This window comes from Sus scrofa, chromosome 12 (genome assembly GCF_000003025.6).
Source record: "Sus scrofa isolate TJ Tabasco breed Duroc chromosome 12, Sscrofa11.1, whole genome shotgun sequence".
Taxonomy (NCBI): domain Eukaryota; kingdom Metazoa; phylum Chordata; class Mammalia; order Artiodactyla; family Suidae; genus Sus; species Sus scrofa.
The window spans coordinates 49,178,799-49,200,370 of NC_010454.4; the positions used below are offsets into that span (position 1 = coordinate 49,178,799).

General features: G+C 40.3%; 1 protein-coding gene, 1 long non-coding RNA gene and 1 pseudogene across 2 annotated transcripts; 1 reads left to right on the forward strand and 2 right to left on the reverse strand.

The window, feature by feature from the left end:
• LOC100516152 lies at nt 2,761–3,774 on the reverse strand (annotated as a pseudogene).
• LOC110256085 lies at nt 8,887–21,316 on the forward strand. The gene is made up of 2 exons (XR_002337319.1): nt 8,887–9,292; nt 19,930–21,316. It is a non-coding gene; the product is annotated as an uncharacterized LOC110256085 (long non-coding RNA).
• On the reverse strand, nt 11,752–14,881 carry LOC100516336 (olfactory receptor 1G1-like). The gene is given in 2 exon segments (XM_021067655.1): nt 11,752–12,426; nt 12,429–14,881. Coding segments are annotated over 2 exon segments (939 nt in total). The 5' UTR covers nt 13,117–14,881; the 3' UTR covers nt 11,752–12,175.

Genomic DNA, 21,572 nt, shown 5'->3' on the forward strand with positions numbered 1-21,572 from the left:
CTGTATGCCTGCTACAGCTTGATGCTTCTCTTCCCCAGAGGAGATCTTTTGCCACAGTCTGTGCCTAGATTCAGCAAATAGTTAGTCTCCTATTTAAAATTAGCCCGTTGACCTCACTTCAAATCAGAAGAGTCTTTCTCTCTCTGGAGCTTTAATTTATGCAGGTTTTGTTGCTTCTGAAACTCCCGGATGCTTTTCAAATCTGATTTTAAAGGTTATCTGTTTTAAAAATTGTTGCAGCAGGAACGCTGCTTGCTGTAAGCCTTCTTCTCTGGTTTTGAGGTGATGTTCCCAAAGCAATAACTGGACTGGATGGAACAGTAGGTTATCAGTCTTATGCACCTCAGACAGCAAATACTTCAGAAGTGAAAATAACAAAGAAGCCAGAGAAGGAAGAGGTCTTCTGGGCTGTGGTGGCCAGGGCAGCCTTCCTATGGGATTAAGGCATGAGTTTTCATCCTCTGCTACCTGTAAATAGGGCTAGTAATTAAGAAATACCTTCCCTAGATCTCCTTGGGGATTTGTCCCAGAGAAGCAATGAAATTTACTTTGTTATTAATGATTTTTTCATGTCCTAGGTTACACTGGGAACTAATGTCCCTCAGGCTCAGGGGGATAGATTGAGAGAAGTCGTAAGGGAAGTTGCAGAATCAGGTGATGACTACAGAGTCTATTCCCACATGCCTATAATGAAGGAAAGAGTGAATGATCCTTGGCCAAAGCCTTGAAGTCACCTGCAGACATATTTCGTAAGTTAGGCTGGAGAGTGCATGCCGTAGGGATCTTGCAACCTTAGCATCCGGACTCCTGAGGTTCTATGACTGGACTCTATGGACTTTTTCTTCAGACCGACTAAAAAGAAAGCACCTGCTAAGTATTCTAGAAATACTATGTTGATTAGTGTCTACCAGCACCAGACCCAGTCTCTCTATCTGTATAATATTAACAAGTATTTCATAAGAGAGACTCTATATATTTATAAGGATCTCAAAAATGTCAATTACTAATCATTAAATAATTATCAATTCGTTTTCCTTGATTTGAATAATATGGACAATTTTTTTTCTTTTTTTTCTGACCGAGCTGTTAATGTGAAGCCCTTTGTTTTTCTCTTGAATTTTTTTTCTTTTCAGTCAGCCGTTGGAATCTTGGAGGGTTGATCTGGCCTACCGTGACCTACCCCAGCTAATGCAAGAGACCTAACCACTGGCCACAGTAGGACATCCTCTGAATTTAACAGAATTCAGGCCAAGTCCAAACTTATGATATTTATTTTTTTTCTGTAATAATACAAGAATGTTCACAATGCAGCATTGACATATGGATCAAATCTTTTGCATGAAATTTTTGTATTTCAGGTCATTTTTCTTTTTTTTTCTTTTTTTAAGGCCACACCTGATGCATCTGGAAGTTCCCAGGCTAGGAGTCTAATTAGAGCTTCAGCTGCTGGTCTACACCATAGCCACAGCAATGCCAGATCTGAGCTGCAGCAACCTATCCCAGTTTGCAGCAATGCCAGATCCTTAACACACTGAGTCGGGGCCAGGGAATCAAACCTGCATCCTCGTAGATACTAGTCAGGTTTTTACCACTGAGCGACAATGGAGTTCCTCAGGTCATTTTTCTAACGATGAAAAATAGATTTCTGATATCCTAATGTTGTTGGAATGTTTTTTCAGTCTTAAATCGCACTGTCTTCATTAACTTTATTTTTTTTACTCTTTATTGACAGCATCATATTAATTAAGAAAAGGTGAACAAAATGTTCACGTAATACACAATATTACTTTATTGTCATATAATTGAAAATAAAATGCACCTTTTGAAAAAAATTCATCCTTTAACTATAATTTTAGATAATTTTATAGAGGTTATTACTATCATTTCTGAACTACGTTTTAGCTGTTCTGAGCAGTTTGCATTTTCTTGGCAAATTAAGTTTGCAAGGGCATAGTTTTTTTTTTAGAGGAGTCAATTGAGTAATATATTTTAGTTATTTGTGAGTGCTTTACAGAAAACTGTTCAGACTAGTTACTTATTTTCAGTTGTCAAAAGGCCATGATTTAATCAGTTTAACAAGTTATATGAAAGTTAAAAAGAATTTTTTCCTGTGTATTTTCTGCTTTTGGATGGAATTCTCTATCGTCTGTTACCATTTAGTCTGTGGTGTTTTCAAGTCTACTGTTTCTTTATTAACTTCTGTCTGGATGATCGATCTATCCAATTGAAAGTGGATATTGAAGTTTTTACATTATTTATTGCCGGCTCCTTTCCCATCGGGTCTGTCAATACTGTTTTGTTTCTCAGGTGCACAGAGATTTATTTTTTATTTCCTGTTAAATTGACTCTTTTACTATTACGCAGTATCTCTTGACTCTTGTGACAGTTTTGACTTAAAGTCTTCTTTGTTTGATAGAACGTTATACATATGATATGTCATGCAGACATTGCCTACTTTTAGCTAGTGAGTTTATCCATTTACATAGATTTCAGCGAGCTGGGATGGGATTGTGGTACTGTGGTCGGATAAGTTGAAGGATCTGGTCTTACGAAATCAGTATTAGTGTTTAGTGCGCCTATCTATTCCAAGAATTTTGTGGTTAGGGACTTTGGTTTACATGTACATCTTTCCTTCCCAGATGTATAAACTCATTCTGCGTTAAGCTATGTCCTAGTCATGCGTGTCTCACAAGCTGCCTCGAACATGGAGGAGGAAATCTCAGATCTACTCAAAGCCCCTTTTATACTATTGCCCTCATGTCACAGATGAAAGCCCTTCTCTGGAAGGAGTCTTCCCAGAGCCCCATGCATGTCCTTGTCCTCAGCTGTAGATGAAAGGGTTCATCATGGGGGTCACCACCGCATACATGACTGTGGCCACTGAGTCCTTCATGGAGTAGGTGTGGAGGGGCTGCAGATAGACCATGCAGAGCGTCCGTAGAAAGAGGGAGACCACAGCCAGATGGGAGGCACAGGTGGAGAAGGCTTTGTACTTCCCAGAGGCTGAGGGTATTCGGAGGATGGCTCTGACAATCCGGACATAGGACGTGATCATGAACCCGCAGGGGGTGAGGAAGATGAAGATGCCGGTGGTAATCAGTGATGTGTGAATGATCTCGGTGTTGGAACAGGCCAGCCTCAGCAGGACATCATCTCACAGAAGATGGTGGATCTTCCGGGACCCACAGAAGGTCACTCTGGTCATGAGGAGGGTGAGGGTGAGTCCGTAGAGGGCAGAGAGTGCCCAACACAAGGCGAGGAGTGAGCACAGAGCCCAGGGCTCATGACGGTGACATAGTGGGGGTTGGCAGATGGCCACATAGCGGTCATATGCCATTGTGCCAGATGAGGTTGTCCAGGGTCACAAGACCAGGAAGTAGAGCTGTGTCAGACACCCTGCATATGAGAAGTGTTCTGGGACTGAAGGTTCACCAGCATCTTGGGGATGGGTTGGTGACGAAGAAGAGGTCAGTGGAGAGAGGTTGGCCAGGAAGAAGTACATGGGGGTGTGCAGACGGGAGTCAGAGCCGATGGCCAGGATGATGAGCATATTTCCACCACCGTGACCAGGTACATGGACAGGAACATCCAAAACAGGACCCGCTGCTGCCCAGGACTCTCTGAGATCCCCAGGAGTAGGAAGTCAGACGCCCTAGTCTGGTTGCCTCCATCCATTTCATCCATTTCCCCAAGAGTCTGCAACATCAGCACCAACAAATGTCTACTAAGTGCCCTCAATGGAATAGAGACTTTCAGACAACAAGATCCTCAGTTTTCTTAGCCTTAAAATGTCTTAGATTTAGTTTAGAATTTCTTGTGCATGAGAACTAAGGTAATAATAGACACGGAACAGAACATGACATTGGTGCACTTTATCATTCCAGCAGCTTCTGATTTGGCCTACTCAATACACAGGCATATGTCTATCATATTTGGAATCTCTTATCATGAATACTCTTGAAGTGCTTAAATATTAGTATTGTTCTATGATACTATGGAAGTGTTTCAGTAGAGTTTAAAATGGGTGTATACGTTAGGAAAAGTACTGCACAAGTGGACATGAAAGGGTAAGTAGAACTATTGAAAGGGAAAAGGAAAACATTATCAGGATTTGCTGATAGAATAATCTCTCTGGGAAATCTAAGATAATCAATTGAAATGCCATTAGAAATAAAAAGGGTTCACATTAAACTGGATGGGTTCACACAGTACATAGACCTGAAACTAATACTGTTCCCACAGTCGTTTTATGCAGTTATTAAGACTATATTGTCGGAACACCCACTATCAAAAATTGTTATTATATACTGAAAGTAATCGATAATGATTGAAATGTAAAGTGAAACAGTCCCACCACACTTCAGCAAGGTGCTCGGCTTCCAGGGGTTGCAGGGTCACTCAGAGAGGAGATTGCTAATCTCCTCACCCGCCAGCTCCAGAGCCATGGCTTAGAGATTTTGCCTGGATGAAGAAGGGGCCCTACAAAATAGTCCTTAATCTCTCCCATCAGGAACCAACTTTATTTGCAACAGTGCATGGAAGTTCAAGCCAAAAGATGCTCTCAAGAGCAGCTGAGATGTGGCAAAAGGCAATTGGGAGGCAATTCATGGACTTAAGAGTGATACAGCCAGCTAATGTGCAAGGGAAAAACGAGGAAGAAGACAGCTGGGAGGAACCCTCTTGTGGAAGAACAGATATTTCACGTTGACCTAAAATAATGTTTCTCGAAGCGGTCATAACCTGATTGGATTCATTGGTAGAGCAATTTATGCCCTAGAGAACTGTTGAAAATAACAGAGCATCCAGCTGCCAATAAGCAGCATTTAAAAGCTGAGAATTTTCAGGAAAGCAAAGAAGAGTTTTCTACATTACTTTCAGTTCACAGTGACCCAAGGTGGTGCTGCCTGGGGGCTTACCACTGTGGAGGTAAAAGTGACTATCATAAAATAATCCAGCCAGCACTAAACAAATAAATGTGTGCATAACAGTTACAAGATCCAGAAGGGAAGCCCAATGCCCAGAGGTGACACAATGTATTATCTAAAACGCATTTCTAACAGTTTTTTTTTATTAAAATAAACAGGAAGGTATGACTATACAGCAGGATAAAAAGTAGGCAAGAGAAACTGCCTGTGAGAATGACCAGGTGACAGGCTTTACTGAAAAAGGCTTCAAAGGAGCCATTGAATATGTTGATAGAACTGAAGGAGAACGTGATTAAAGAGTAAAAGGAGGTAAATGACAATTCCATGTCAAGTCCAGATTTTCATAGGAGAGGGAATTTTAAAATATAATCTCATGGAAATTATGGAGGGCATGGGACAGCACTTTGAACCTGTAGAGTGCTGTAAGAATCGGATGGATTTTTCTCTTGTCTTCAAAAGCTAGGGAATAGATGGTGTGAACACTCTTTGGAAGTTTGTGAGCATCTTTCTGAGAAAGAAAATGGAGAAGAGGAAGATCAGAAAGGGAGAAGGGAGAGAGAACATGAGCCTTTGACCCTGACCTTACTCACTGTTCTGCGCTGCTCTCAGGAGCTGCCTGGTTCTGCTGCTTTAGCTTCCTCCTGTTTAGAATAAAAATTCAATCAGGACATAGAGGACCCTACGACAGGACTGATCCTGAATGGGACTTAGAGATTTGTCCGTTGGCTGAAGATGAGAAGGTATTGGTGTCTGGATCTTCAGTCCCTGTGAAGAGGGGACAGAATGAAAGGCTGTAACTGCCCCGATGAGGTTGGGGAATTAGAGAACTGACGCTTGGATCTCAGGTTCATGAAGAAAAAGGGGGTGAACTAGGAGCACATCATGCCTGTTTACCAGTTTTGATGAGGCCTTGGGGAAGCAATCCATGGCAGCTTGTTGAGATGAACCTGGATAATTGCTCCAACATTAATATCTCTAAGAATAGTCTTGGGAAATGAGTCTTATTTATACGGAATAAAATAACTCCATAGTCAAAAGCCTTCTTAAAAGGGTCGTAGGAGTAAGAGTATACCATATTAAGGAAGACATCACACCACACCACACACACACACACACACACACACAACACACACAACATACACACATGCTCTTGCCTGGCTTTGAGTCAGCAAAGCCTGGAAAATCTTGAGCCCTAAATTTGGATTAGGATGAGCCCATGTTGGTAGTGACTCCAAATACTAAGTAAAACCGAAAGAAAGAACCCTTATGTTTAGAGGACACTAATGTCACCCTGGTCTTCAAATTATTTCTCTCAGTAATTTTTTTCAATCAGACTCGCAAGCACAAGACCAAAGAGAAGCAGATACACAGGAAATAAGATACCAAAAGCCAAGAAACAGGAGATGAAAGACATATAGGGACTCTAGGTAATAAAATAATCGGACACAGAATGAAACACAGTGATGTCTAAAATGTTTATGAAATAAAATCAAGTCTGAACATTTCGGTGGAAATGTTTACAAACGAGAAAAATGTGAGTAACCAATCTTCAAATAACAAACACATTTCAGCACACCACAACTCTCCTCATGTTCTCTTGCAGTCGTTGTTCCTGTGACAGCACGTACTCCTAATAGTGTAATTTAGTTTTACACACTTGGTACTTTTCATCAATGAATACGGGTAGTTTATACTCTTTTGTGTCAACTTCTTTCACTCAGCATTGTATATCTGAGGTTGTATATCTGCATATTGTTGTATGCAGTTGTAGATTGTTCATTGTTATATAATGTTTTCTGTGTCAGTATGTCATTAAACATCCATTCATTCATTCTCCATTGATGGGCACTAGTAGTTTCCTGGTTTTTGTTTGTTTGTTTGTTATTAGTAGGGCAGCTACAGATTTCTCTCGGGCGTATAACCTATGAGGTCAGTTTCTGGATCACTGGTCTGTCCAGTGTCTAGTTTGAATAGAAAGCTCTGGACAATTTCTCCAAGTACTTGTGCCAGTTTTTTTTTTCCCTTTATCAGTATGAGAGTTCTTAACAACATGCTTTCGTATTTTTCCGTTCTTTTCATTTCAGCTGTTTTGGTGTGTGCATAGTGCTATCTCATTATATTTTATTTTATTTTATTCTATTCTATTTTATTTTATTTTATTTTGTCTTTTTGCTATTTCTTTGGGCTGCTCCCACGGCATATGGAGGTTCCCAGGTGAGGGGTCGAATCGGAGCTGTAGCCCCTGGCCGACGCCAGAGCCACAGCAACGCGGGATCCGTGCCGAGTCTGCAACCTACACCACAGCTCACAGCAACGCCGGATCGTTAACCCACTGAGCAAGGGCAGGGACCGAACCCGCAACCTCACGGTTCCTAGTCGGATTCGTTAACCACTGTGCACGACAGGAACTCCCCTCATTATATTTTAAATGTGCATTTTCTTGATGACTAGTGAAGTCAAGTATCTTTCTATATGGGTACTAGCAATAGGTATATCTGCTTGTGTAATCGTCTATTCAAGTCTTTAGCTCATTTTTCCATTAGGTTATCTGTCTTTTTCAAGTTAGTTTGTCATTATTTCTATCTTGCAACTATGAGTCCTTTGTCAGATGTTGCAGTAAGAATATCTTCTCCAAGCTTGTGATTTGGGTTTTCCTCAATTCATGATTGGAGAAACGGTCTTTTAATTTTAAAAATCTTCAATTGTAGTTCAAGTTATCAGTTTTCTATTTATTTATTTGTTTATTTATTTATTTTGGTCTTTTTGTCTTTTTAGAGCTGCACCCGTGGCAATGGAGGTTCCCAGGCTAGGGGTCTAATCGGAGCTATTGCTACTGGCCTACACCAGAGCCATAGCAATGCCAGATCCGAGCCCGCATCTGCGACCTACCCCACAGCTCATGGCAACGCCAGATCCTTAACGCACTGAGTGAGGCCCGGGACTGAACCTGCAACCTCATGCTTTCTAGTCATATTCGTTTCCGCTGTGCCAAGACAGGAACTCCTCGGTTTTTTTCTTGGTTATTGCCTTTTGTATCTCGTCTAAGAAAGCGCTGCTAAATCTTTCACAGTGGTCTCCTATACTTTACTCTTAAATGATTTATTGTTTTACTTTTAACATTTAAATCTCTTATTAATCTAGAGTAGATTATGGTATTAGGTGAGGTAGAGGTTGAGATACATCCTCCCTCCACAAATGTTGATACCCACCTGGTCAGTCCCATTTATTGAAAAGACCATCCTTTCCCTGATGTATTTATCATTAGCCAGATGAAGGTACCTATATGAATCTGTTGCTGGATTCTATCCGATTCTCTTTGTCAGCTGCTCATCTTGCATCAATACTCTGCTCTTTAATTACTGTATCTTTTAAGAGCATTGTAATATGGTTTAAATTCTTTATTCTTCTTTAGTACTTCTTTGGCTCTTTTGGGTTCTCCCCTTCCATTTTGGCTTGTCAGTTTTCCCAACAAGACCTCCTAGCATTTTGATTTTATTGCACTGAAACGAGATTAACTTGGAGGAGAAAGGGTATCTTTGCAATACCGAGTCCCCTAAATCTTAAACATGGTATTGTTCTCTATCTTTGGTTTGCTTTACCTCAGTAACATTTTGTTATCTTCAGAGTAAGCACATTCCATATCTTTTGCTAGATAAACTTTACAAATTTGTTGCCTTTTATTAAATTAAAATAATATATACTCAAAGGTTATAACAATGTTTTGATATACATTTACATACTGAAATGATTACTACAGTCAAGCTAACGTATCCATTTCTCGTTTAATTAGCATGTTCTTTCCTGTTGAGAAACTTGAGGTCTACTCTCTGAGCAAATTTCCAGTACCTAATGCAGTATTATTAACATAGGTACCGCCATGTGGTACTTTAGATCTCTTGAACTCATTAATCCTATGTAGCTGCAACTTTGTACCTTTGAAAACATCACCCCTTACCCCTACTTCCCCACCCCCGGTAACTACTGTTCTACTTTGAGCTTCTACACATTTAATTTTTTAAAGAGTCCCCCTATAAGGGAAATCATGCAGCATTTTTTCTTTCTGTATCTGGCTTATCTCACTTAGCATAATATCCTTCGGGTTGATCTAGGTTGTCACAAATGGGAGGATCTCCTTTTTTTAAAGCCAAGTAATATTTCATTGTATGTATATACCATAATATCTTTGTCCATTCATGCCTCGACAAACACTTAGGCTGTTTCTCTATGTCACCAGGTTCTTTTGCCTGATGTGCAGCAAGCCAAATGCTGAGACACTGAGGTTTGCAGCAGGGAAGGGTTTATTGATGAGACAGCCAAGTGAGGAGAACAAATCTCAAATCCACATCCTCCAAGGATAGAGGCACAAGGTATTAATGTAATAAAGTTGAGTTGCAGGGAGCATGGAGGTCATTGGAAGTAAGGAAAAAGCAAGGTAATCATTGTTCTTTGCTGAAGCAGCTAAGCTACATGCTTCTCCATGGGACACATGTTCAGAAAATGGCCCTCTGATGTCAGAGGGAACCATATACTTCACTTGCAAATGTCTCTATTAAATGCTGTAGTGGGTCAGTGGGTTAAGAACCTGACAGGGTGTCTGTGAGGATGTGGGTTCAATCCCTGCCTCCCTCAGTGGGTTAAGGATCTGACATTGCTGCATGCTGCAGCGTAGCTAGCAGATGTGGCTCAAATGTAGTGTGGCTGTGGCTGTGACTGTGGTGTAGGTCAGCAGGTGCAGCTCTGATTTGACCCCTAAACTGGGAACTTCCATATGCCGCTGGTGCAGCCATAAAAAAAAAATGCTCTAGTGGGTAAGAAGTAACAATATAGCAACTTTGCTGTAATCCTAGATGATAGGAATAATTTTCCATTTTCAATACTTATGGAAAAATTGTCATCTTTACCAATTATTTTATTATTTTATGTATTTGTTAAGCTAGTAAAAGAAATAACAACAGTGATGGTATGTTGATGAGACCTTGGGGAAGCAGTTTATTTCATAGCAATTTGGCAGTATAGAATATGAGCTTTAAAACTATTCATAAGTATAGGTGGATGAATTTATTTTTAAGAATATAGTCTAGGAGAGTAAATCACACAGTAAAGCAATGCCTGTGGAAGTGATTTTTTTCATATTTTAAAGACGTCAATTAATCTCCAAACAGTACAGTGAAACAAACTGACAGAACTTGGTGTAAGGGTGTCTTGGCACACCTCAGAATGTATAACTGTGGCAAACATGAAAACTGTGTTGATATATGGAAATTCATATACAAAAGATAAATGTGAAAGAGTAACACTTAATTTTAATTTAAAAAGTAGAACTCAAGTATTGATGAATATTAATTTAAACAGTGAAAGATGCATGTCTGTCAATAAATTAGGAGGGAATATGGGACGGTACAAACCTGTGTATTTAAGTAGGTAAATTTTCACTTTAAGTTGAAGTGCCTAGTAAGCTTGATTTCAAAGGTAGACTGAACTCTTCCTGCACATAAATCCCATAAGAAAGCAATCCTACTTTAAGATCCCATCATGTTCTCCAAAAGAATGATTTCAGCACAGAATGCCTTCTAATTTCACAGGGCAGACTGATGAGGTGATTCCTTATCAGCAGAGCTTGAGAGTGAATTCACATTATCTGCTGTTACTGACCTTTAATTTTAATGAGAACTACCGCAATAGCTAACATTTGTTGAAAATATACTATAGTCCAAGAATTATCCCTTTCCATGCTTACATGCATATCTAAGTTATCACGAACAATGCTTTCCATATATTATCACATTCAAACTTCCTGACAACTCAGTGAGGTAGGTTATACTTGCTTTGAAAGGTTAAGGAACTTCTTAGGGTCACACAGCTTAAAAGTGGCAAAGCCAAGATTTGGACTTGCTTGTCTAACTCTAGAGCCAATGCTCTCTACCGCTTTGCTGTACTATTTTTATTGACAGAAGATGGTGTGTGAGCTTACTGTAAGATGAAGAGGGAGCAGGTGAGCTATCAACAATTTATTTCCACAGGAGAAGGTATTATTTATAGTAATCACAATCTGTATTCTCAAAGTTTGCAACCCAGATGCCTTAAGGGAAGCAGACAAGAATGAAAGAATATCACCCTGTAGTAGTCTTTATGTTCTTCCAGAATCTAATTGGTTTTGATGTACCCTATTGTACATATATTTGTCTCAGCTTTTACTGACGTAGCTTTTTGGTAACCATCAATAATAATCAATGTATTGGCCTGAATTGATCTTGGAGAAATCTAGAACTGTGTGGGCTAACTGTGGCTGTATTGTTTTGCACTGGTATTGGTGGATCTAAATGCTAGAGTAAATAGTAGGAACTTTATTCTGCAGGCAGTATAAAAACTACTTGAGATTTCTAATAGGGTTGAGGTCCTGGTGATATAATTATATTCTGTGAAGATTCATCTGATAGTGGTGTGCAGAGTGGATGGAATGGGGAAACTGGGGACTAGGGAATGTCCAGGAGGGATTTCAATCATTCAGGCAAGAGATGCGAAGTGTTTATAAAATCATTCTTTTCCTGATCCCTAACTTTACGACTGCAGCTGTGCCAGTGGGATTTCACACATGTTAGTGGTGCCAGGCATTACACCAAGTGGTGCGATGAACTGACTTGGAACAAATTTCCCCAAAGATAAAAGTAAAGTTTTCAAATGAAATTTAAGGTGTTATGAGGAACAGAGGTTTCGGATGCTGGATAAAAATATTGCAGTAGGTCTGTCTAAAGAATCCACCCCCATCAAACCCTTCCCAGTCCCAGTGCCTCGTCTTTCAGCCCGGGGTTTCACAGACCTGTGGAGGTCCAGTGTTAAAACACTATTGATAGGGAGCCAAGTCACCAAGGTCCTCGTGATGGTGGGGGAAAGTCCTGCTTCCCTCGAGTTTATTCTTGGCCAAATGCAATAGCACAATCCGCTCTTCCCTTATTCTGGTTGTGTGCTGTCCCCTGTTGTTATGAAAGATTCAGGCACATCTTTATTATACTCTACAACTGGATGGCTATAATTTTAGAACATTATGATTATATGAACTTAAGCTAATGATATTGACCTGATGATGGGTTTGTCCTGATGCCATCCTGTAGCTTAGGCATGAACATTTCAAGTTCCGATCACGAGTCCTGGAAAGAAGGTCTCTACTTTTCTCCCTCTCTCATTCTTCACTGCTTGACTGTGGTGAATGTAGTTGGGTGGGGACCCACAGAGTGGATGTGAGGTCACTACCACTAAGGGGAATGCATTTTCCTAGCCCTCATTAGCTTTCTCAGGGAAGACTTGATATCTTTGTTCCTTAAACTATAGATAAAGGGATTCAGCATTGGGGTTACCACTGTGTACATCACTGATGCCACTGTGCCCTTCTGTGCTGAGCGGACTGAGGGGGGACTGAAATAAACACAAAAGGAACTCCCAAAGAATAGAGAGACCACAGAGAGGTGGGAGCTGCAGGTGGAAAAGGCTTTCCGCTTCCCCTGAGTGAGGGCATCTTCAGGATTGTGGAGAAGATGTATGCGTAAGAGATAACCAGGCAGAGCACACAAACCAAGCCTGCAAGACCCCCTACAGTGAAAATCACCAGCTCATTGATGAAGGGGTCTGTGCAGGACAGACTCAGAAGAGGGTTGATGTCACAGAAGAAGTGTGGGATCTCGTGGGCTGCACAGAAGGACAGGTTGTTCATCAAGAGTGTGTGTAGGAGGGAGTGGAGGGCATTCACGATCCAGGATGCAGACACTAGGAGGATACAGAGACCAGGGCTCATGACCATGAGGTAATGGAGTGGGTAGCATATAGCCACATAGTGGTCATAGGCCATGACGGCCAAGATGAATGCTTCCAGCATCACAAACAGCCTGAAAAAATAGAGTTGTGATAGACATCCCACATATGAGATGACCTGGTTCTGGAACCATATGTTTGCCAGCATCTTGGGGACCGTGGTAGACACAAAGCAGGTATCAGCGAGGGAAAGGTTGGCCAGGAAGAAGTACATGGGAGTGTGGAGCTGAGCATCAGTGAAGATGGCCAGAATGATGAGAAGGTTGCCTGCCACTGTGACCAGGTACATGGGCAGGAACAACCCGAAGAGGACTCCCTGCTGCTCTGGCTGCTGGGAGAGCCCCAGAAGGAAAAAATCTGAGACACTGGTCAGGTTTTCCCATTCCATTTGTCTGTAAGCAGAAAGTTGGATTAATCGAATGGAACTGGTAAGCCCTGCATTGTGAACTCTGAAAATTATGCAATATGCCAATGTTGATCTTCTAGTGTGGGGTTGAATTATATAAAATCTCTGATATTTAATAGCTTGGGTCCTACAAAAATGGCAGTTTCATATAGTTCAACTGAATACTTTCAAGTGCCTGTGCTTGGTGCCATGGGAAAGAGAAGGTTTGTAGTGGGAGAAGAAATTTTTTAAACTTTATAAGTGTTACTCCAGTACATTTACTTTTGCAGCTAGGCTGGAGGTAATTATTGGCATAATTCTTGTGGTATTTGAGTGGACAGTATGACATTAATCCATCTGGAGATTTCACGAGTCAAAAAAATCTTCAACATATTTTCCCAATACTTCAAAAAGCACAGCTACAGGAGAAGGAGTTTGGAATTGGTTAAAGGCGTATCTAATGCTGAAATCATTATCACTGCTATCTACACAGCTCATCTGGCCAGAAACCTGGATATCATTATTGAATCATTTTTCCTTCCACCCTGTCTGCATGCAAATACCACCAAATTATGACAATTTTACTGTCTCAATATAGCTAAAATGACCCGTTTCTCTTATTTACCCATTTCCTCAGTGCCAGCTACCACTGCTGTCATTTAGGACAATATTATTTGTTTCATATATTAGGGCAACGGTTCCCCTTGCCTCCAGGCATACCCACCTATCATCTGGTCTCCTCACCACAGAAAGAGTGAGCTTTCTATAAATCATATCTGATTTTATTGCCTCAACTGAAAATCCTTCAGTGTCTCCTCATTATTCTCAGGATAAACTAAATTTCTTAACATGGCCTGAAGACCCTTGATCATACTGGCATTTATTATAGATGTTTTCAGTTCCTCATGGACCACCCTCCCACCCCCTCACACCTTATGCACCAATTATACAATTATTTAAAAGATCTAGATGCAGTCTCACCATTGGACTTTTGCCCATCTTATTTTCTTGGACTGGAATGGTCTTCCCTCTCTCATTCATCAGACTAGCCAAGCTTCAGATCTTAGCTTAAATGTCCCTTCTTCTAGGAAGCCTTCTCTACTTACCCTCTCACAAAAAAATTCAGGCTCATGCCCTCCCTGCCCCTGTGCCTCACCCATCACAATAGGTGTCACTCTGGATTGTGACCATCTATTTATTTACGTCCTCCAATATACTGTGAGCACCATTCAGAGCAGGCAGAGAAGATGCCTATCTTGTTCATCTTGGGAATCTAGCAATAGCCCCAAGCGTGGTACAACGTAGGTGATCAGTAAGAATCCATCGTGTGAATAAACAAACCTCAAAGAACAGAAGGAATGGACAGGGAGATTGTATAGTGGTAACATCAGTCATAGGGAACAGCCTGAACCTTTTTTGTCAGTGGTTTCATCCTTAGCTTTGAGTAAAGTCCTGGCCATAGGAAGACACAGGAAACATTATGATTCCAGAGACAAAAGATGTCAAAGAAAGAAAATGTACTTTTGGTGGACTTCACTTGCATGTCCTCTGGATTCAAGTTCAAGTTTGAGAATGAAAATGAAATGTAGAGAACCCATGTTCCCTCACTGATGAGGAAAAAAAAAACATCCAGGGAGAAAAGGAGTAAAACCTTATAAGGTTAAAAACAGAGAGAAGTGGGTGGTGGTGGGAGACGGGAGTGATCAGGACATATCTCAACTCATATCCTCATAGTGGTCTCAAGTATAAACATTTTAATCCCAGCTCTGAAAGCAAACAAACAGTTGGCCAGTATGTCTGGTAAAGTCTCTAGGAGAATGAATAGGAGACCAATAACAGTAGCTGTTTGTTGGAGGTATGGAAATTGAGTGAATGAGACACAAGAGAAGAGGGATTTTCCATGTGTGCATTTTAGCAGATTTTGAGGTTTGAGCCACATGAATGTCCTACTTATTAAAAAGTAAATAAATGAATTAAGGAAGCCTTTCCCTAAAATGAAACCATGGGCTCATGAAATCTATGAAAGTAAGACAATGCAGTATAATGCAGCCACTCTTTGATGGATTCCATGAATAGCAGAAAACCTGTTTGGTTGAAGCCATGATGCCTTAATGCAGTGTGTGAGCATGAGTGTTTAAGTTTGTACATGTGTATGGGTGAGTGTCTGTGTGTTTCCTGCAGAAGCTGGAGGGTGAGTAAAAAGGATCATCACAGAATTATTTGGAGAGAAGTCACCATTGATTCCTGTGCTCTGTTCTTACAGCACGATGATCTTAGGGTCCGTAAGATTGAGCACCCAGGTCTCTGCCCATTTTGGCTGCTAAAGCAGCCGAGTCTAATCATTGCTGTTTCAGGACTGTTTGTGAGAGATAAGCTCCTAGCTGACCATAGGATGGGATAGGCAGAGGAGAAAGAGGAGAAAAAACGAAGCAATATGGAGTTGTGTATTTTCCTTTCCTAGTCCTTACCTGGCTGTTCTCACCAATTACTGAGGGTATTACTGGCAGGCTCCTTTCTGCTTCATGTACATCTCTCTCACTGTGGACGGTCAGAAGAAGATGATAGGATGTCTTTCTAAAGGCACCAAGAGGAAATTTGCATTATGCTCTAGGTGTGTTGAATAATGATTCTTGCCATTGCTGTATCTGCTCAAATTTCTCCTTTTGTCTCACAGTGTTAGAGAACTTCTTATTTTTGTCCATTCTGAGAAAAATGGACAATAGCTCCAGGCCAAGATTATAATCATGCCAGCATATGTCATCCCAGGAAGCTGTGTTCACAGTACACCACATAGAGCTTAATAACAAGCTTAGCATCCCTTTTCTACTTAGTTCAGAATTTTCTGCTAATGTTTGCCCTTTTATTTATTCATAAAACTCATGAGAAATGTATTCTTGCTATTTCATCCTCAGCCCTGGAATTAAGGTCCTGCTATTCTTAGCTGTAGGTTGGACCGATCTCAAGATCTGTTAAACTAAGGATAATTAATTCTATGAGGTCCTCAGAACCCAAGAGAATTGAAAATCCACTGCTGTGTCCCCGCTGTGAGCTGGTTCAAGAGAGGCTAAGGCACTGGGGACTTGTTAATGACATCTCTCTGATCCCAACAGGATCCTAGCATTCCATTCATCAGCAAAGAAACTAAGTAAGCTTTGGTTGCTTCGTTTAGCCTTGTGATTGTTTTCTGGGACTTTTCTGGGAGATGCAGACAGAGGCTTTTATACCGTGAAAAAGACCAGATGAGTTGAACCACTGTTGACTCAGAGAGTACCTTACCATCTCATCTTCTTCTAGACTTGATAATCCTAGTCCAGATTGAGGCTGTGTTAGAGCAGCCCCACTTGTACTGTTTATACCTCCTTTGGGCTAAACAGACCAGGGGTAAGAAGCTAGACATTCCTTATCATGGCAGGTGCCAACAGCTTGGATCCTATCTTTGTTGAAGTTTCACAAACAGATCTATGGGGCAGGTGGAAGCTGAAATGACACCTAGCAAATAGCATCTCTTCTTTTTTCTTTAGAAATGGTCACATAATAGTCCCTCTTCTCCAGGTTCATCTAATTAAGGACACAAAGGATAAAGCAGCACAGAATATGGATGACCTGGGAATATACGTTATTCTTGGAGTCTCTTTGGAACGGTGAACAAGTTCATGTGTGTGCTAGAAGTGCTGGCATGATATACCCTTCCATCAATATTTGAATGGTTTCAGTACATTATTCCATTTTATGGAATAAAATAACCACATAATTCCAGACTTAAAAAAATATAGTTTAATTTTTTTTCCTACCACGGGCAAAAGCAAAATAGTGAACTAGTCCTTTAAGAAGGAATGTAATGCAGTTTGGAACGTGTGTTATTGATGTTCAGAATCCATTGACCAGGATGGAATGGCAGCTAGCACAGCTGAATGGGCAGAAATTGGAAAGAAAGCAATGCATATGTTGAGCTAGAAATATTATCTGTTCTGAGTCCTTTCTCCTATACCACTTCCTCTTAGAATCTGGAGAGGCAGAATATAGAGAGACCAAATCCAAGACATGTTTTCTCAGTTTGGGTAGATTAACATCTCCAAAGTCTTGCTTTGTCTTTCTTTCTCAGTCCTATATCTAGAGAGGCAAAGCATGGTCACAAAAGATTGAATGTTCTGGAGTCAGATAGCCTGGGACTGAATTCTAGCTGTGTGGACCTGGGCAAGTTTATCAAGTTCTCTAGGCTTCAGTTTTCTCATCTTAATAACCTCTGAGTCACTCATGAATGGGACAGTTTCTAGCTAAGGATGAAAGAATTGAACTGATATTTGAGTTGCTACCCAAGAGAAAGAGGTTCTAGTTTGATTACAGCCAAGTTATGTGCTGTATTCAACAAGAACATAACATAACAAACAAGTAAACAAATAAACCCCAATAATTTGGAGGTACAAAACATAATCCAAAACCTCCATGATACAGTGTTCACAAAGTCCAGGAATCAAGCACAATTACTAGACATATGAAGAAACTGGAAAATCCTCAGAAGAAAAGACATTCAATGGAGACTAACCATGGGATGACGTAGTTGTTAGAATTACCAGATAAGGATTTTATTTTATTCATTTATATTTATTTATTTTATTTTATAATTTTTTTATTTTCCCACTGTACAGCAAGGGGGTCAGGTTATCCTTACATGTATACATTACAATTACATTTTTTCCCCCACCCTTTCTTCTGTTGCAACATGAGTATCTAGACAAAGTTCTCAATGCTATTCAGCAGGACCTCCTTGTAAATCTATTCTAAGTTGTGTCTAATAAGCCCAAGCTCCCAATCATTTGTATTTATATTTGCTTCTTTTTTATTGATGCATAGTTGACTTATTATATTAGTTTCAGGTGTACAACATAGTGATTCAGTATTTTTTATAAATTATACTCCATATAAAGTCGTTATAACATATTGGCTATATTCCCTGTGCTATACATTGCATCTTTGTATCTTATTTATTTTATACCTAGTAATTTGTACCTCTTAATCCACTTCCCCTATTTTACCCCTCCCTGCACCTCTCTTCCCACTGGTAAACCACTAGTTTGTTCTCTGTATTTGGGAGTCTCTTATATTTGTTCTATTCTGTTATATTCATTTTTTTTTAATATTCTACATGTAAGTGAAGACATAAAGTATTTGTATTTCTCTGACTTATTTCACTAAGCATAATATTCTCCAGGTCCATACATATTGTTGCAAATGGCAAAATTTCATTCATTTTTATGGGTAATATTCCATTATGTATATATGATAAGCCTTTCACCAGGCTCATTAAGAAAAAAGAGAGAGGACTCAAATAGACCTTTTACCACTGATATAACATAAATACAAATGATCATAAGATAATGCTGTGAACAGTTATTCACCAATGTATTAGCCTAGAAGAACTGAATAAATTCTTAGAAAGAAAAATCTTCTTCTTTGGATAAATGTATATGTAGGTCTTCTGTCCATTTTTCAAGTGGGTTATTGTTTTTCTGTTATCGAGTTGCATGAGTTTTTTGTAAAATTTGAAGATTAGGCCCTTGTCTGTTGCATCGTTGGCGAAGATTTTCTCCCATTCTGTGAGTTGTCTTTTCATTTTTTTAATGGTTCCCTTTGCTGTGCAAAAGCTTTTGTGTTTTATTAGGTTCCATGGGTTTATTTGTGTCTTTATTATCATTATTCTAGGAGGTGGATCAAACAAAATGTTGCTGTGCTTTATGTCAAAGAGGGTTCTGCCTATGTTTTCCTCTAGGAGTTTTATAGTGTCTGGCCTTATATTTAGGTCTTTAACCCATTTGGGGTTTATTTTTATGTATGGTGTTAGAAGTGTTTTACTTTCGTTCTTTTACATGTAGGTTTCCAGTTTTCCCAGAACCATTTATTGAGAGGCTATCTTTCTTCCACTGTATGTACTGCCCTCCTTTGTCATGATTAGTTGCCCATGGTGTTACTTGTGTTTATATCTGGGCTTTCTGTCCTGTTCCATTGGTCTATATTTCTGTTTTTGTGCCAGTACCATATTGTTTTGATGACTATGGGTTTGTAGTATTGTCTAAAGTCAGGAAGTTTGATTCCTTCATTTTCATTTTTCTTTTTCAATATTGCTTTGGCTACTCAGGGTCTCTTGTGTTTCCATACACATTTTAAAATATTTTGTTCTAGTTCCATGAAGAATGTCTTTGGTAATTTGATAGGGATTGCTTTGAATCTGTAGATTGCCTTGGGTAGTATAGTCATTTTGACAATATTGATTTTTCCCATCCAAGAGCATGGTATAGCTTCACATATGTTTGTGTGGTCTTTGATTTCTTTCCTCAGCATTTTATAGTTTTCAGAGTATAGGTCTTTTGTCTCTTTAGGTATGTTTATTCCTAGGTGTTTTGTTCGTTTGGATGCAATTTGGCAAAGTTGCAGGCTACGAAATTAATACACAGAAATCAATTGCATTCCTTTATACTAATAATGAAAGATCAGAAAGAGAAATCAGAGAAACCATCTCATTTACAGTTGTATCACCAAATCTGCTGTTAGTCCTTTTAGTGTATTTTTCATTTCACTTACTGTATTCTTCTGCTGTATTTGGTTCTTTTTATAGTTTCTAGTTCTTTGTTGAATTCTCACTGTGTTTTCCCAGTTTCAGTTAGCATTTTTATTAATATTGCTTTGGACCCTTTATCAGGTAAATAATTTATTTGTTTCATTAGCATTTTTCCAGGGTTTTATCTTGTTCTTTCATTTGAGACATATTCTTGTGTTTTCTAATTTTGTTTAAATTTCTCTGTTTTGTCTCTATGAAATTAGGTGAAATAGTTACCTAATCTGGTCTTGAAGATGTGTCCCTGTGTTAGAGCATCCATCTGCAGCCTGCATGTGCCCAGCGGGTTTGGTGTGAGAGCTGGATCTGAAGTAAGCAGGGGTCATGTCTTCTTTTGGGGTGTGCTGGCAGCTGCTGCCTTGGTGGGAGGTAGGCTGGAGTCTGAAGAGCTAGAGCCGAAGCTAAGTGTGAGCTTTGGCTTCTCTTAGCCTCAATAGTGGTCACAGCCCTATCACGTGTGACTCTGGGGCCCAAGGGTCTGGAGCAGGAGCCTTGATGGAGTTGAGCTTCCCAGTGTGATGGCAGTCTCTGCCTTGGTTGGGGGCATGGCTGGGGCCAGAGGGCTTGGGGCTACACTTCTGTGCCAGTTCTTTTTCCCCTGGTGCGGATGCCTTGGATGTAGTAGGGTGGGGTGGAAAGGTTGGAGCTGCACTGCTGAGCTGTCTCTGCTCCTTCTCTGTTGCATGCATGCATACGTGTAATGGCAGCAATGGCAGTTTCTACCCTGGCTAGAGGCAGGGCCTGGGCTGGCTCTGCTTCTCCCTCCATGTGCACACACATGTCCATACTGGTAGTGCTGAGCTCCACTCTGGCTTGTGGCGGGGCCTGGCTGAACCAGCTCTGCTCCTTCTGGGGTGCACATGTGTACCAGCAATTGTGGTCTCTGCTCTGGCTAGAGGCAAAGCTTGGGGCCTGACCTGGCTCTGCTCTTTGGTAAATGTGTGTACATTGGTCATGGTGGCTTCCTCCTTAGTGGGGACTGCTAGAGCAGGAGCCTGGTGTGGGCCGATGGATGTGCTGGAGGTTATCCTGGTAGGTTGTCCAGAGCACCAAGCAATTTTCTATCTGCTACCTCTATGCTAGAACCAGGAGCAAGCAAGCCTGTGCACAAACTCTTCAAGAGCAGAACCTTAAGTTTCTGATAGCCTTCTAGTAAGCCCCTCCTGGTTTTAAAACCAGATATGGGGGTTCATCTTCCTGGTGTTGGACTCTAAGGCTGGGTTGCCTAATACGTAGCTCAAACCCCTTAACCCCCAGCGAGGAAACCGGGCTATCACCATCCTCTCTGGGTGCGGGTCCTTACTAGATTGCTTCTCCTCTGCTGTCATACTCCATGTGGTTCTTTCTTTACAGCCTTGATTGTGGAAGAGTCATTCTTCTAGTCTTCAAGTCATTATCAGTGAGAGTCGTTCTATATGTATTTGTAGTTCTGATGTGTTTGTTGGGGGAGGTGAGCTCCAGGTCTTCCTACTCTGCCATATTGATTCTGGCTCACCAAATAAAGAGTTAAACTAGATATTATAAGTATTTTCTATGAAGTAAAGGAAAATATGCAGCAGTGAATAAAGTTGTAGAAAACCTCAGCAGAAAATTAAAAAAAAGGAATTATAGAACTTAAAATTACAATTGTTTGAAATAAAAATACTGTGATCTATGCTGTTTAATTGCCATTGCTTGGTGGCATCCTGGATGAAAACCCCATGGCATAGCATAGAACCTAATAGACTGAGAAAAAAATTAGTTGATATGGAATTAGTCATAAACCTGCCTCCTGGAGCTACCCAGGATAAATATCATCCCTTTGATATTGGAAAGATTCTAAATATTAAAAAATCATGACCCTCAAATA